This window comes from Uranotaenia lowii, unplaced genomic scaffold, assembly GCF_029784155.1.
Source record: "Uranotaenia lowii strain MFRU-FL unplaced genomic scaffold, ASM2978415v1 HiC_scaffold_490, whole genome shotgun sequence".
Lineage (NCBI taxonomy): Eukaryota > Metazoa > Arthropoda > Insecta > Diptera > Culicidae > Uranotaenia > Uranotaenia lowii.
Genome location: NW_026598412.1, coordinates 8,798 through 27,292, shown reverse-complemented (window position 1 = coordinate 27,292; position 18,495 = coordinate 8,798). Strand labels below are relative to the sequence as shown.

At 37.4% G+C, this 18,495-nt stretch overlaps 1 protein-coding gene and 1 pseudogene across 1 annotated transcript; one reads left to right on the top strand and one right to left on the bottom strand.

Moving 5' to 3' along the window:
- Positions 1–1,351: 1,351 nt before the first annotated feature.
- Positions 1,352–11,136, top strand: LOC129760182 (kojibiose phosphorylase-like). The gene is made up of 4 exons (XM_055757783.1): positions 1,352–1,752; positions 1,812–2,050; positions 2,186–2,273; positions 11,038–11,136. The coding sequence occupies exons 1-4, from the start codon at positions 1,355–1,357 to the stop codon at positions 11,117–11,119; spliced, it is 807 nt and encodes a 268-aa protein (XP_055613758.1). The 5' UTR covers positions 1,352–1,354; the 3' UTR covers positions 11,120–11,136.
- LOC129760183 (60S ribosomal protein L7a-like) lies at positions 7,661–8,681 on the bottom strand (annotated as a pseudogene).
- Positions 11,137–18,495: the final 7,359 nt, after the last annotated feature.

The following is an 18,495-nucleotide window of genomic DNA, read 5'->3' as shown; positions in this document are numbered from 1 at the left end:
TTGAAATTTAGCGGCAAAATTAAACCGCTAACATAAAGTTAGCGGACTAATTAGCGATTAGCGAATTAGCGCTTTTGTGCCGAACACTGGTAATTTCTTATGATTATTCAAACTGAAAATCAAAAATCCTTAACTGGATAAAGAATCCTAAGTACAAAAATATGAATACAATTTTGTTTATGGGGATTTTAGAATCAGAACCTCCGAAATGGGTTTAACTTAATTTAAAAAATTGAATTTCGATGACCAAATTAGAAAATTTTTGAAAAGGTGTAGAAGAATTTTGGACTTGGGATGGATTTTGGAGGTTTTAGCATAAGTTTTTAGTCTAGATTGTTACTCTTAATAAACTTTACTCTATCATCATAATTTGATTCTAAATTTAAAATTTTAAGTGTGAAGTAGAATACCTCGCTTGCTGTTTTGGATCCTCATGGGGGGGGGGGGGGGGGGTTAACCCCCAAAACCCCCCCCGTTCCTACGGCCATGATAAGCTGGGTGTGTCGTCTACAACCGTGCATCGAGCCAAAAAACGAGCCGGACTATCGACTTACAAAAAACGTCGGAATAAACGTCTGCTGCCTTTCCTGAAGAAACACGGTTATTCCGTAATGTTTTGGCCGGCTTTGCCATCTTGCCATTACGGTAAAATGGCCATGGAGTGGTACGCCGCCAACAACGTGCAGGTGGTTCCTAAGGACAAGAACCCTACCAACACGCCAGAGCTCCGCCCAATCGAGAAATACTGGGCTATTGTCAAGCGGAACCTAAAGAAGACCAAAAAACTGCTAAGGACGAGCAGCAGTTCAAGGCAAACTGGCTTTCTGCGGCGAAGAAGGTGGACAAGGTGGCTGTACAAAATCTGATGGCAGGGGTTAAGCGTAAGGCCCGGCAATTCGGATTTGGAAAAGCGGAAGCCTAACTGAATATTTTTCCTGAATTTTCTACTTATTAAACTTGAAAAAGAAATTTAATTTGATTTTTTAAATAAACGATTTCACTGATTTACACGCGTTTTCCCTTGACCAAATTTTGACCGTATCACCCTTTAGAGTCCAATTGTAGTCGTGCACAAGTGTTATGAATTTTAAAGGGTTTTGGGTTGATTTAAATTACTGAGAGTTTAACTTGCCCTATTAATTATATTATTTAACGTGTGAAGCTTGTCGTTTGCTATCAGAGATCCATCTTGAAATTAGGATATAATGTTTAACACTAAGCATTAAATTGAAAATCAAGTTTTAAGATTGTAAGAAGAGTCCACAATCAGGGCAGCGAGTTTTGAATAAATTTTGACATTTCTTTGGAATTCTAGAATATTGAAAATATCTTTTCATTGTTTACAGCACTTCGAATGGATGATGAGGAATTTCTTCGGCTCCACACCTACGTTTGGGAATCTTTTTGGAGCAAATTTGATATTCAAATCGATGACAATCCGGAGCTCCAAAGCACCGTTCGAGCCAGTATTTTTTATCTGATGAGTAATTTCAATCTAACTGGAAACGAAGCAGCTCTAGGACCCGCTTCGACTACCGGATTTGGTGGAAGCCTCAGTCCAACCGGCCTCGGTCGGGGTGGATCCAATCGGGACGATTATGAAGGTCACTCATTTTGGGACACCGAAATCTGGATGTTTCCGGTCGTTAATTTGATTGATAGTAGATTTTCGGAAGCTCTGATTGACTATAGATTTCAACGACTAGATTCTGCCAAAAAACATGCCGAAAGTGGTGGTTTTAGAGGAGCTAGGTAAGAAGATTATTTTGTAGAACTGAAAGTTATTGTTTAATTTTACATAATATTTAAAGATTTCCCTGGGAAAGTGCCGTTTCCGGAATGGAGGTCACTCAGCCGGAGTATCCGGAAGTGGCAAACTTCCAACAGCACATTACAGCCGACATCAGTTATGCTTTACGACAGTATTTTGCAGCGACTCATGACCTTTCCTGGCTGAACACCAAGGGTTGTTTCCTGGCTGCCGAAATAGCCAAATTCTGGGCCAGCCGTTTATCACACGATCCCGTTACGGATCTCTACGACATAAAAGGTCAGTCAGTTAGTGAAGTTAAAAAGCTACTCAGTAGGTAAACGATAGGCGGCCCAAAAAAAAAGAATCAGCCAAGAAGCGCCATCATCGCATCTTGTCCCGTCTTCTCCCATTTAACGTTTATTTCTTCCGCAGCGGTCATGGGACCGGATGAAGATCATGAAACTGTAACCAACAACGCGTACACAAACGTGGCTGCGGCCTATGCGCTTTATTTTGGCGAGTAAGTGCTTTTCTCATTTCTCATTCATTAAATTCCTAACTGGCACCTTCCGAAAGTACGTTTAATACTGCGAGCCATTTCCTCGGTCGGAGGGATGGTCGGAGAAAACGTAACGTTTGATAGTGTCATCGAAAAAAAGCTTCCGAAAATTGGATCCATTTGTTTGAATTAACCAGTTATATACACCTTTACGTACAGTGAGTGAAAAAAGAATAGTACCACTATGTGTTTTGCTTGTTAAAATATGAATGACTGTAATTCACCAAAGTTTTCTTCTACAGTTTGTTTTGAATTTTTTTAACGGATAAATCAAGTATAAGTTTACTTTTTCTGGACGTAGCAATTAACGTTGAGGACCAAAAATATGAATAAAGGGTGCGAAATAAGAATAGTACCACTTTTGTTTTTCAACAAAAACGAGATTATTTCTAAAAATTTACTGTGTTTAAGTGGATAATATTGCTTCTACGAATTGTTTGAATAGATAAATACATTTTAAGGAGTTTTCTAGAATTCCCAGTTTTTCAAAGGTTTTAAAAGGGGGTTAAAAGAGATGCTTTTGTAGAACTATGGAATTTTATAGTTGAGCTGTAATTCTTTTCCAAACTACTTACTTTCTTCATGAAAATGACGTGAAATGATGAAACAAACATTCTGGGTTTATTTTGAATGAAAAAAAACAGGTTGGATTTCAAAAACCTATTTTTTTTTTCAGTAAACCACACTTTTTCCGATATGCTTCAAATGTGGCCAGAAAGATGCTACAGTTAACCATTGCCCTAACAAGGATCAACATCGCCCGGATTCGGGAAACGAGTAGGTGACATCGCAGTACCGGGGGAAAACTGTGGTTTCGCGAATAGTTACACTCCAGTAAATAAAAATGATTGTGCCTCTGAGGTCGCACATGCTTCGCGATCAGTGGAACTTCAAACGTTTGATGAAAATTCGGATTCTGATCTATCTAGTGAGGATTCATTTAAGGAAGATTGTTGCTCAGACGAAGTTCGCCCAACTGTATATTCAATTATCGAAGGGTGCAATGGAGATGCTCGCCCCTACTTGTCTGTAAAGTTTTTAGGAAAAGTTTTCTGTGGGTTGCTTGATTCGGGAGCCAACATTACTATTGCTGGTTCAGAAGAGGAAAGTCGGCTTAAACAGCTACAACTGCATGAATTCCCTTCAAACGTAGTTGTTTCCACTGCCGACGGTACAAAACATTACTCTTCAGCGTATGTCAATGTCCCCTATGAAGTACTACCCAGTATCGTAGCACCGGTTGATAATTATGCATCAGGAACTAGATCGGACGTTAAGTATGGATGTAGTAGAAGCTTCCTCTAGTTCGTGGAATAATCCGGTAGTTTGTGTACCGTGAAAGCACCAATGGCCGCGCAGTACCAATGGCCGCGCACTTTCAACTTTAATCATTATCATCTCCGAAATTCGACAACGAAAATTTCTATGTTTCGCATTTTCTGATACCTACGCTGAGTATCTTTCACTTACCATACTAGAAATAAATTTATTCTGCTTTTTGAGGTCAGGAAAAAATAAAAACAAACATCGTTTTTGCCGGATGCCATTTTGTCTGTTGCCCTTAGCAAGTGAGCTATGCGGGTCCCTTTTTGTAATTCAGTTTTTTGTGTTGATTTAGAGAACCTTGGCAAAAATTTTCGAACGTAACTTATTTGTGGCTGTATAATGAATCAATTGTGAAAAAAAGTGAACAGTTTGAAGGTTCTGTTGCGGAAAAAATGACAATTTTGTTGTGCACGGCCATTAGTACACTTGATTTTTGAATGTTTCTATTGCCGCGCACGGAAAGTGTTTCTATATTTATCAGCAGTTAAACGTAGAGAAGTTTTTCGAAAGTTCACAAAGGTTGCATAAGATTCACAGGCAAGTTTACCAATCAATGTTTTCCATCATATAACCGGCTGAAATAACACATTTTTTAGAAACAATATCAGAAGAAACGATTGTCTAATGAAAATGGCTACAAAGTGTTGGAAATTTGAGGTTAGATAGCAATTCGGATGTGTTTAGTTTTTGTTGGTCAATTTCACCGTGGATTTTCAGACAGCTCGCCGAATGTGTGATGATTTATCGAAATCGGGACCGAAAACAATGTTCCAAAACATCTTCCGGCAAAATAATGCTCTGTAAAAATGGCGTCTCATATACTAATTCAGGACCAGACTAGTTTCACAAACAATGATGACAAATCGGTGTTTGATGTGTGAATCAGAAAAAGCCTTACCTGAGAATATTCACAAAGAGCCTGAGAGCCATGTAAAAATCATTTTAAACTGTTTGGATACCTTATTTACTGTAGAAACCTTAATTAATACGTGCGCGGCCATTGGTACACTTGTGAGCGGCGATTGGAACACGCAACATATGTGTGCGCGGCTATTGGTACACCGACACTTATTACAAAATCCGGTTTTTTGTGGCGTTGCAATGAAAAATTTCTCGCTTTTAAATTTTTCCCTTAAAGTACGTAAGTTTTACTACATGTCAGTGCTTTCCTTTCCAGAATCGCACAAAACATAATTTTTGTACGGCACAAAGAACATGCATCATAGCTTAAATGCGCGGCCATTGGTGCTTTCACGGTACCAAAGAAGAACGGGAAGGTGCGCCTCTGCCTTGATTCGCGAAAACTGAATGAGGTTACCAAGAAAAATGCCTATCCGTTACAATTCATAGACGATATATTCAATAAGATTGAGGAAACGCGGTACCTCAGCACTATCGACCTTAGCGACAGTTTTTGGCAAATTCCTTTAAAAAATTCGGATCGATGTAAAACCGCTTTCACGGTGCCTGGACGAGGGCTCTTTCACCTTAAGGTTATGCCATTTGGTTTGACAAACGCCCCAGCAACAATGAGCAGAGCTTTTTCCCAGATATTAGGTTTTGATGTATAACCCAAGGTGTGGACATTCTTAGACGATTTTCTCATTGCAACATCTACTTTTGAAGAACATATTTTGATGCTAGAGCAAGTCGGTGCGCGTTTGGATGCAAGCGGTATCACGATGAATCGTGAAAAGTCGGCATTTTGTGTGCCTAGTGTTCACTACCTTGGTTCTGATTTGAGTGAGGATGGTGTACATATAGACCCTGACAAAGTATCCGTTATTGTAAATTATACAGTTCCTCGATCAATTACCGAAGTGCGTCGTTTTTTAGGCATGGCTGGATACTACCGTCGTTACATTTCAGATTATTCTAACATCTGCTCTCCTCTTACTGACATTATAAAGAAAAACCAAAAACTCTGCTGGACAGTAAAAGCGGATGAGGCATTTACCCAGTTAAAATCTGCGTTAGTTTCTTCAGTCGCTTTGTCTATTCCAGATTATACCAAACCTTTTCAAAAAGAGTGTGATGCTAGTGGATTTGCTATCGGGCGGTCCTGTATCAAGGTGAAGGTGCACACGAAAGAGTATTTAATAGCCTTTATGAGCAAGAAATTCACAGGTTCGCGAAAGAACTATAGTGCTTCAGAAAAAGAGTGTTTGGCCGTCATAAAGGCAATTGAACAATTTAAGCATTAAGTCGAGGGGTCGCACTTTACCGTATGTACCGACCATAAGGCTTTAACATGCCTCAAGAACCTCAAAGATCCTTACGGTAAGTTGGCAAGATGAGCTTTACGGTTAGCGGCGTTTGATTTCGATGTGGTTTATAAGCAGGGGTCACAAAATGCGGTTCCAGATGCTTTATCGAGAATTCAGGAAAATATACAGGGTGACAAAAAAGTCCTGTCACACTTTTTTGGGGTCACCTGTAGCGCAGACACCAGATACCCAGACTGACCACTGAAGGCTGATTTTGGCGCTTGTTCCGCAGCGCTATCTACGGGTTATCGTGAAACTAACGGCCATATACACAAAAGGAAAAATCTCGATATATCACACACACATTTGCATTGCGCTATTTGTTTTTTTACATCTAGCGATGAACACGCTCGTTTTTGATTACCTGCTTTTGATAGAAAAAAATAACACGATATATTTCGAGAACCACTAAAGAACCGTTTTTGAATTGGAGCGCATTAACCAAATGTGGTTAGAATTCAACCATAAAGCTTATAAAAAATACATCGACTTCGACAGAAATGAAAATTGAATGAAAACTTGAGATTATCTGCTCCACTTCCTTATTGCGTTGTGGTTGAAAAATAACCATTTTATGACATCTTTGGCTTCATTTGTGAAGATCACTTTCAACTGCAAGATTTCGTTAACCCCGAAACCACCGTCAAGGGTAAGTTCAAGTTTCCCGAGTAGAAAAATATTGTGACAACCCAATTATTTGTAAATAGTTATAAAACGATCTAGGACTTAGTGAGAAAACGACAAATGACATCGTACTGTTTAGAACTGTTAAATCAGTTGAATGGACGAGATTCTTTAAAAATTTTGTTGAACAATCTGTTTCAAGTTTCAGTTAGAGTTTCTCAAAATCCTTCACCTAGCCGAATTGCCGCATTTATAGAGGTTTACAAAAACTGAATAGAACAAATGTAGAGGTAATATTTACAAAATTTGTAATGCTATTAAGCCCATTAAGTCATCATCTACAACAAAAAAAAACCATTTTTGAATTAGAGCGCATTAACCAAATTTGGTTAGAATTCAACCATAAAGCTTATAAAAAAATCGACTTCGGCAGAATCGTTTAAGATCTTAACAAAACGTTAGAATTATATTCGTAATTTATGTTACATTGATGGTATGTTTGACATTAGGAAACACACTTTAAACGATGTGTGAAGAAACTTATATCACAATTTTGATCAATAAAAATAAATTCAATTAATCCTCTTGCAATATTGCACGACGGTTTAATGTTTGAGTTCATTGGTAAACTTTTGGCATTTCTAGTTTTTTTTTTTTGCCATAATTTACAACTAAAACAATGATTTTTCAACGATTTCAGGATGAGTATTTGCTTGACATCATGTAAAATCAAGAAAAAAATAAAAAGGCACCCGTTCGGACCATCCCAAAAAATCAGATCTAGAAGCAGCAAAAGTCAATAAAAAGCGTTTTCACGGTGAAACAATATTGCAGGTCATTAAAAGGCAACCGGGAAAAAAGCTAAGTTTTTAAAAAAGAATTGTAGTTGTATTGTCATATAAAAATTGTATTGTAATACAATACCGAAACCAAACAAAATTATTGTTTTATTTATACACACTACCAATTTTTTTTGTTGTAAAATTACATCATATATGTAAAGAAAAAGAAGCATCACATATGCCGGAAGAGCCGGATCCAGAATTAACTACCAGTTGCGCTAAAGATACCATCCACTTTCCGGTGACATTTTTCACAACGAAAAAAATGATCAATTTAACAAATTATGTCCTATAAAAGTTTTTTTTCCATTAGTTTGACCAACTTTTCATCGAACGTTTTCCTGAAAAAAAAAAGGAAAAAAAAGTTTTGAACGTTTTGAATTCATATATAAACATATCAGGTATACTCAGTTTGATAAAATTTGAAAACACTTTCTTAGAATTGAAAAAAAAAAGTTTTCATAATAATCATTTTCAAGAAACAAAATTTCCCAGCATGTCAAAAGATATTCGTTTTACAATAATCATTGTATATCATCGTAAATCTACGACTTACACCGTCTTCTGGGTAAGTTCCCGAGCCTTAGCCTTCTTTGCGATGCGGGCCATAATCTTCGGTTCGAGCAGACCACCTCCCCAGCACTTGCGAATCTCCTGGTAGCGATCGTTGAAGTTGGTCTTGATGTTTTCAGCCAGCTAGGATAGATTGGCGCGGCCGGAGTTGTCCACCTGGGTCAGAGCAACACAGGTGCAGGTCTTACGGAACACCAATGTTCCCAGTCGGGACTTGCCCTTGATGATGCAGTACGGGATACCCATCTTACGGTACAGAGCCGGCAGGTAGATGACCAGCTCAATGTGGTCAACATCGTGAGCGATCACAACCAGCTAAGCCTTCTTCTGTTCGACTAGTTTGACGATGGTGTTGGCGCCCTGCCGGAGGTTCCTCCTTGCCAACGGCCTTGGCCTCAGCCTTAGCTTTCAATCGTTGGATCTTGGCGATCGGGTTTGCCGGGCGGTACTTCTCCAATAGACCGAACAGCAGTTGGGCCGTGTGTTTGTCCAGAGCCTGCGAGAACTGATGGTGATGGTGATTATATCACCTGAAAACGTCGACGATAAACAACACTGACAAAGTGTTGTACACGTTTTCATAATTTTTCTTGGTCAAATTTTGACTCATTTATTGAATATCGCACGTGTAATTGATTTTATCAATGGGTATAAAAAAACGAACGTGAACTCGCCACATCAAAATCAAAACATAGAACGAATTCACTCACACAGGCATACGCTATTTGACATTTCATGCAACGACAAGAAAATAAAAATGACCTTCGTTTGCATCAAGATAGCAATGTTCTTTTATTATTCAAAATTAATTATGGCTGTGTGGAAAAGTATTGAATTCGAAAAATAATACAGTGAAATTATTGCTTATTTATTGAAATGAACCTCATTCAAAATTATAATTTTTAGAAGAATGGATTCATTTTGTATACTAATTACTTTCGGACTATGGTTTAAACAAAACTTTAAATCGAAGAATTTTGCTAAATGTCAAAGGTGAAATATTTTTGGAAACAAAGAGAAATAGATTTGAAACAGACATTTTTAAATGTCTCAAATGCAGTGGATATTTTCCCTCGTTTTTCAAAAATTTCTTTTAGAAAAAAGTTGAACGGATAAAGATGGACAAAATAGTCTAAAAAATTAGGCTTTTTAGGTTAATTTTCCCCTTGTCCAGAATTATGCTTAAAAGGTGTCTGAGGTTATATTTCTCGCGTGAGCTTCCATTACGTCGTATGAAACAAAATGTAAACAAACAGTTTTATTACGAAAATTACAAAAGCTGACATTAACTAGTCGCAATTTCTTTCCATTTAGAATCATTATAGCCTGGACAACATATCATATATGTGAGATACAAATTTTCAAGTTGTTTTGATAAGTTTTGCGGCAGTTTTCTGTGAATTCTTAAGGAGTTTCATACGACGTAACACTGACGTGAAACAACCAGCATTATATCACGAACACTACCCGCAGCAGATAGGATTAAAGAGCTGGCCAATACATTCGTCACATTTTTTTATTCTACTTCAATTTTCAAATTGTCTAAAAAAGTTCTAATCAATCCAACGATAATGTCAATAACTTATTTCACTCCTCAAACCTATCTAGGTATGAGCCAAAAATTAAATTGGAATTCAATTTTTTCATGGATATTATATTACATATTATGTAGTTTTCCTTTTTTTTTTTGTCGTAGTAAACTATAAATCAACCAGATTAAGACGAACAATTCAGAACTCAATGAATTATTTCATGCGGACATTATAAATTTCAAACTGTCACTCAGCCGGATAAATTTAGAAATCAAAACCTAATCCCAAAATAATTGGCTCTCAACTAAAGACGTAATGTTTGTATTTCTTTTTCATCTAAATCGATCAACGGTCATTGTTTAAACAACATTCATTTTTAATCATGATACAGTAAATTAAAAAAAAAGAATTCAACATTAAAGACAAAAAACAAAAAAAATATTTCAGAACGATCTTCAAACACTAATATGTGATTCAATGAAACCAGTTTTCATTTGGCTTGTTAATTATCAAGTGCATTTTTTTTTCTTGATGATGCACAATGGTTTCACGATGCCCCGATAGATGGCGTATGGTTTTGGGCGATTTGTAGTTGTATGGGCTCAACCGCCACTGATCAGTCTGGGTATCTGGTGTCTGCGCCTGTAGCCTATACGTTGTATCTCTCTGGTGTCATCTATATGTCAAATGAAAGGGCTAACTTTGCTGCTCACAGTGGCAGAGCTCCGTTTCTGTGCAGTTTGTGTACATTAAGTTGTGAGTGGCAGAGTTGAGAGCAGCTGTTATCGCTGAATATGTGAGAGGGTATAAATCCGGACACATATTCAACATATTCAAACACCTAAAATCGCTCGTAATCAACAGGAAATTCGTGTACCAGACCATAAATCGATCCTAGAGACCAGAGGTACCGAGGTCAAGACACGATTGTACCTTCAGCCAATCGGGAGGAGCTTATTGGAAAATTCCACGGCGGTTCTTTTGGATGTCATCTGGGCATAAGAAAAACTAACCATAAACTCTGGCAAAACTTCTATTGGCCAGGTCTTTCGCAAGATGTAAAGAGGTTTATCCGAACATGTGACTCCTTCAAGATGTCGAAACCAACCAACCGGCGTGATTTTGCGCCTATGGGAATCCAAAAGCCCTCGGGGTGGGGAGTAGGCGTTGGCTCGATTGCAACGCACGCGTTTTTTTTCGTCCGCGGAAATATATTTATAAAATTTATTCTTTCTTTCGAAGTTTTAGTGGAACTCCGAATAAAGGGTGCCATCTTACGGATCTAGAATTAGAATGCATCGTGGCGGGAAACTTTTAGTGAAAAAACTAAGTTAGGAGTTTTGGAGGAAGTTTGAAAATGAAATTTGAAAGCAGAATATGAAATGCTGTTTACGAGAAGAATTTTTTGAAATTTGTGCTTAAAAATTTTGTTATATTGTTCGCGTTAGAAAAAACTTAAGTGCTATCAATTCTATAACTACGGAAAGTGAAGGAAAGGAAGTTAAAACGCTGGGACACTTAATTACCAAGCATTTACCACATTTTTTCTCAAACACCCAAGACGATGGGGCTCAGGCTACGCCCTCCGGATTCCACCAGAACTGCTATTTAGTTTGCGGAACAAAAACTCTACAGACGGCTAGTGTACCAGATAGTGTCGGAAATCCCAAGATAAGTACCTTAATTTTGAATCTTAGACTTACTACAGAAAAGAAAATTTATTATTAAAAATCCGTAGTTTACAAATTAAGACATTTTTCAGCATCAATTTTCTTGCTAGAATGAAATATTTCAGTTGGTAAACTTTACTTCACATACGAACATAACATTCCCTGCAATCTTGTACGCAACCTGAGTTTTGATACAAGCTTTTGCAGCCCTTCAGGCGTTTAAAATGGCTTGAAAAAAAACCGGGAGATTTACATTTCAAATTTAAACGATTTATGCTAATCAAAATTGTGGTGTTTTTTTTTTCATTTTATTTGTGTCTGTTCATAAAAGCCGTATCACTGTTTTCTCTCATTACACACTAAGGTATCAGTCTCAATTTTTCCTGCTAGCAAGAAATATTTCATCAGGTGAACTTTACTTCTCATTTGCTTCTTGCAAAATTGTACACAACCTGAATTCTTGTGGAATCTTTTGTAGCTCTTCAGGCGTTTAAATAGTGTTGGAAATGCCATGCAAAAAAATTTGGAATAATCCAATTCAAATTTGAACGTTTTACGCTAGCCTAGTTTGTAGTTTTTTTTTTGTTTTTTTTTTTTGTTAAATTTATATATATTTTTTTTGTTATTTTTTCTTATTCGCATCACTTTCTTTACTGCATTATACAATCAAAATTACACAATAAAGTATCAGTTTTAAACCCACTTAAGAGTTGATAAATTAAGTATATATTTTAATTGTTGATTAGTGATAAATATTAAGAAAATTAGCATCGATAAGAAAAAAAGAATATTTTATTAAGGAAAAAGACGCTTATATATTTTTTGGCATTAGCATGTCATGAGAAAAAAAATTACATATTAAAACCAAATACATAGTCAATTAAGCTTGACAGCTATTTGTTAAATTTGATTAAGAGTCTGCGAATCACACAATAAATGCTTGTTTCAGGTCTCATCATATACTCTTGTTCTTTAAAAAGATAGCTTTCATTTTTTATGTTAACTACCCGCCGTGTTTAATCCACGATTTTCATTTTATCATATTAATGTGTTAAAAACTGAAGTATGAAATTTATGTGTTGATTTTTAGATATTTTTAATATTCTTTTGAAAAATTAAGAAACAATTTTCATTCCAGGACTATTTCAAATTTTCTCAAATAATCCAATTATTTATCTTTATTTTCAACAAAGTTGTCGTTGTTGTCTGTTTATTACCGTTATTTTCTTGTTTTTCTATATATTTGGCTTTCAATCTTGTATTATGTGTATATTGTTTATTTATTCTTAAAATAAATAATTCATAAACGACATGGTAAAACATGAACATTTAACATTCCATACAGTTAGTGTCGGAGCTAGGATGGACTTCGCAATCAATACTTTATTTTCAACTATTTTCAAAATAATCAACGATATTATTATTACAGGTCTGATCAGCACTCACGTATTTTCTTCGTAAATTATTCTTTCAATACCTTTTCTTATCTTAAGATCAATCAATAACAGAATGAAAATCATCAATGAATAAAACCATAAACTAAATACGTGTCTATCTTTTATTGGACATATTAGGGTGCCAATTCTATATAGTTAGACAATTATATTTAATTTGTATCTGGATATGTCAACAATAAAAGGTGGAAAGTCTAATCATAATTACATGACCCAATTGGTCTTGCAGCTATGATTGGGCGAGGCTTATTGGCAATGAAAGCAGCCTCGGGATGTGCAGTTGCCATTCTGAAATGGGTTACTTGAATTTCAATAGAGCTAACACCACCAGCACCCGCGATTGGACAATGTTAATCAAATAGATTAACATTGGCTCTTTTGCATAACATACCTGCCAGCTCAGGGGGTCGTTGGATGGATCATACATACATACATACATGGGAATCCAAAAGCCCTCGGATTACCCGTTTTAGGTTATTTCGTTAGACTATGTCACCCATTTTCCACGTTCTAAGTCGGTCAATGGTTAGTCAATTTCTTTTAATTGTTGGCGCTTAAGTGCTAGAAGTTAGAGTACGCAATAAGTGCTTATAACTTATTCTTTGGTTGAGATCATTAGGTACATTATTAAAGGTTAATCGTCTTTTTTGGTGTATTTGCTTATCGAAATACCCGGATAAGAAGACCACGACAAACTAAGTCCGATTAGCGGAGATCTGAGCAACAGCTTTTGTTTTTCTATTTCGCGGAATGTGTAGAAACATGCAACTTTTTATGTTATTCTAATTCTGCTGACAAAATGTTATTTATTAGGCGATCAATCAAGCCAGCTAGGTACGTTAGCGGTGTTCAAAATTCTGTCGAGTTAGAACTGCCGACTGATAGTATTGTCAATTGTATGAATTTTTAAAACTGTTGAGAGAATCTGATTTTACAGACAGATTGCACCTATTTAGACCCCCGTGCAAATAATTTGCGCGCAGTAAAATCTGCTCACAGACCTTGACTTTTGGCCGGTGGACCCATCGCTTGATCCCTAATATCGGATCCTGGATGGATCGAAGACATGGTGAGGTGGACTTTTGCATGACACAGTTCCTGACTGGTCACGGATGTTTCATGCAGTACCACCATCGGTTTGGACACGTGGCTTCGTCATCCTGTCTAACCTGCGGAGACATAGAAGAGACACCACGGCACGTAGTGTTCAACTGTCCAAGGTTCGAAGAGGTACGTGCTAACATGCTTGCCGTCTGCGGACCAGACACGACAGCCGACAACATCGTGCGAGTAAAACGCGCTTCCTACGAGGGAAGCTGCGGAGATAAGACTATACCTTCTTCGCATTTGAACTCGTAGGGGGAAGAGTATTTACGCCGCGAAATACTCTCGGGTAGGGTGACTTCACGTCGTCGGCGGGTGAGTCACCTGAGTCTATGTAAGATGAATTCTTCGCCGGAAATTATCCGAGTAGTTTTTCGTAAAGCCCCGGACGTGTGCTGTAACCGGCGCGTATCCAGGATAAGCTGCTCTCGATCGGCACACGGACGGGCAAAAAGGAGAGTGCCTCGAGCCAAGCCAGGCGGAGCCAAGATCCCAAGTCGTTAGAGGAGAGGTCATTGGTCTCTTGCAGTGGTCTCGAACAGAGGCAGAGCGCACGATTTTCGTGGGAACCAAGCTAGTCTCGAGTTGCGAGTAAAGGCCGGATCTCAAGTCGTTAGAGGAGAGGTCCTTAGTCTTGAATCGTAACAAGAGTCAGGGTATATATGCTGGAGTTTGACTCGAACTGGAGTTTGCCGATGAGCGCTTAAGCGCGGACTTGGTCTCCCATCTCGGGTATAGCCTTCGTTGCAGGTCCGGGTGGGAATATGGCCAGAGGCCCCAGGTGTACTTTATGGCGTAGAGGTACTAAGTATCATGAGTCGTCCAATTGCATCCATGGACACAGAGTAGCATACTGGGGGGACTCGGTCGCTCGCCGTGCCTTGGAATGCAATCCGTAAAAAGGATTTACCACCTGGGTGATCAACTAATAAAAAAAACATCGATATTCTTTACATCTTTGGATAAAATTGAATTAAAAATATCTGCGACTGGTGTGTCAGTAAAAATTGTCAGTGAATCCATAATTTTCTGGCTATTTTTTCACTAATTCGAAAAACGCCCGAATAATGCATGATTTATTTGTTCCACTTACATTCTTGTACCCGAATGTACAAAATACATTCTGTTTTCTGTTCGTTTTTTTTTCATTTGTTGATCGGTCAATTTTCGTTATTAAACTCCTTGGTTCGCATTTCATAATAATTTTTGCCAAAACAATAACGATGACGCCGTTTGGAAATGTGATTCGAAAATCAGAAGCGAGCAACGGCTGATTTGAAAAACTGACACGGGTTGTCTATGTGTGCGTCAGTGCGAAAATATTTCTGCGTGGAAATAATTTGCACAGGAGTCTAAATAGGTGCAATTTCCACAATAGGTTTGACTTAAAATGATGTTAAGAAATTTTGTAACAAGAATGTTTACTTCTAGATCTGAAGTTTGTAAAATACATACTTTCGGAACCAGTTCGGACGGACTTTTAATTTGACACGCGCTAACAGTTATGTTATGTTGTTAATTGGTTTATCGGTGTTATCGGCGAAAGTGGTGCCCCCACAAGCAGAAGCTTGCAATGCGCTTGTGGGGCGAATCACGCTTGGCGCATTGATGGGTGGTGATAGATTCAGCTCTATCTGTATCTACTAATTCATAGTAGTTGACCCGCGCCGAACAAAAAATTTGGTAGGGGAGATGGGGGCATAATGGCCACCTTAAGGAAAACGGTTATTTAACCATAGAAAATAGCTATAATATGGAGGTTACATTATTGTTTCGTGTTCAGACACTTGAAAAGCCTATTCCCTAACGGGCTGAAACGTGAAAAACTAGATGAAAACGTTAAAAAATGCATTTTAAAAAATTTTGCCAAAAGCTGAAGACCAGCCACTGTGGAGGCATAATGAGAACCCCCCCTGAGGCAGTATGAGCACCATTAATCAGAGCAAGATGTGCGTTTTTGCCGGGGAATCTAGCAGCGAATTCATTTCGATGAAGTCAGGTGAGTCGTAGATTCATCAAACAAAGCAATAACAAAATAATCTAGGTCTGTTTGTAGAATACAAACAATTCACTCACGCTCATACATTATGTGCTTTGTTTGGAGGATGATGCTTCTAGCCGTATAATGTAACAATAAAAAAATCGATCATGAATTGTGAATGGAAAAAAATCACCTCGAACAGAAATCTAACTCTAGTCTTTTGATTACCTCTCCGACACCTTACCAATAGGCTGAATTGTCGGATGAAAACTAGTCAAGGTGTGGCGCTATAAATCAATTTTAATTCGCTGCTAGATTCTACGGCAGAAAATGCTCATTATGCCTCGATAATATGGTGCTCTATATGCCCAACAAATTTAAGTAAAAACGTGTTTTAAAATTGATAAAAGTGAAAAATCAAAAATTTTATGATGGTGAAAATTGAGAAACAATGTGTACATCATGTTGCAGTGCGTACATTATAGATCAAGGTTATTTTAAGATCATAAGAGCTTATTTCGTGGTGCTCAAAAATTATAATATTTTCGTAACTTGAGAACCAAGCTAGTTTTTTTTAAATATCTCTGTAAAAATGATAAGGAGATTCCTTTTTTTGTGAAAAATTAATACTATAGGAAGTACGAAACAAATCCTCATGAAAATTTATTTAAGAAAATACGCACTTTCGAAGAAAAGCGTAGTTCTCATTATGCCTCGGGTGCTCGTTATGCCCTCATCTCCCCTATGTGATGAAAATGAACTTTCACTTTCACCGATAAGGCCGATAAACTAATTAACAAATACTAAATTATGATTTTTTTGTAACATTACTCCTTTTCTGGAAGACCCATCGACCAGAATTGAATGAGAGTCATAGCCTAATGATTTCCATCATCCATCATCGTCACGATCAAAAGCAGAAAACACCGATCCAGGAAATCTTCCAAATACTGGCCGACCAGCTACAAGGCCGCTTCATCGGTTGCCGCCGCCACGCCATTTCATCTCTCGTCCAAGGTAAATCTCTACTGGCATTCAGGACGCATCAAGCTCAATTAATTAGTTGTAAAACAAACGCGGCTTCTCTCGAGTTGCAACTCGCTCGCTTAAACGTTTTAGTTGTTTGATGAACTTGTCCAGTTTCTATCGTCAACTACTCTGGGGATGGTTGGATTCTTATACACTTGAAAAACCTTCTTCAAACAGCTTCAGATATCCCGTTGGGAAATGTTTCCAACTTGATAAGCATACAAGCAACATTCCGTCAGCGTAGGTAATCGTTCCATTTCAAGCGATGATCTGTAAACATGGTCAGCAGATCAATCACAAGCTACCGGGCTTACCCGGGTCCATTTCTACAAATATACAAGCCACGAGACCATCGAACATGGCTTAATGTCATGATGGCACCAATAATCCAGTTCACGCATGCGCAGCCCATGCGTGTCGTGATTCGATCTGTCCCTTAAGCATAAACATGTTTTGACATCAATATGGCAGCACCTGGTTATCCACCACGGAGATGACGACGACGGGAGGCGCTCTTTCATGAAGGTACGGCATCCGTGATAACAGGGAAAAATCATAACACAGGTATCAATCTATCTGAGGTTAATCTGTCATCAGCTTACACGGTTATCATGGGAATTATCTGGAGAGTTCATGTTGCTTTTTTCCCTTCAGTTCACAAGCGAGAACTCACAACAATTCGAGAAGATTGATTTTTTCAATTGCCAATCGTCAAATTTTCATGAAATGGATTTAATTTCAAGTTTTTGTTAACTTTTTTTATTTGGATGATAAGATACATATCATTGCAAGTTAAACAATGACTAGACCAGAAACAGTTAACTTTCTACTGACACTAGACATAACCAATCTTAACAATCAGATATTATTTTATCAAAAAATGGGCAGAACAATTCGGAAATGATATAAATATATTGAAAGCGAAGTACTTTAATAACATGTTAAACAGAGGTACACAAATTATTCTACAACAAGGCATTTTTAATTGAACTAAAAATGCGGCATAAGAAACTATCAAGAAAAGACAAATTATTTGCTTTTCACTTCGAGGGTTATCAACTTGATACTCTTTGCCATAGCACGAGAGGAAAATTTTGAAGCTACGAAAATTAATTGATGGCGGTCGCCAAAAAACAAAAAAAAACACCACTATTTCCTCTTAGTAGGCTAAATACTTCCAATAAAAATTGTAACAAACGAAAACAAACACAAACTTGATGTTTCCTCGCAGATGAATTTACTTATAGGAAAGGCAGGCTGAATGTGCATACTAAGGAGAAAACCTATTTGCCTATGTGATGCCTACCTTCAGGGGCAAAAATTATCGTAATAATTTTTTTTTAATTTCCAGCAAAAGCTGAAAGCAAACATCTTCTGGGTTCAATTTAAAGATGATTTTTTTTCGTTTTACTGTCTTTTCTTTTTTTTTATTTTATTCGTTTACAGAGGATTATAGACACTGTTATGTCCATTTTCGATTAACCCCAAGAAAAGTGCACCAAAGAATGTTTTGCTGAAATGTGTTGGCATTTTAAGTAGCTTTAATCAATTGACTTTTTTCTTTTTTTTTCTCTTCAAAACTATTTTGAAAGTATTCTTTATTGTATACCAATTTCGCAGACATTGCCCATCACTAATTGCAGTGTTTTCAAACAACACTTGAAATTGAATAACATTTTACGATTTTTTTGTTACCTCCAATTTTTTTTTTTTAGTTTGTTGAGTAAATTTTCCTATCACATTCTGTTTTTCGTTATCCTGAAATGCTTTTAATTATCTCC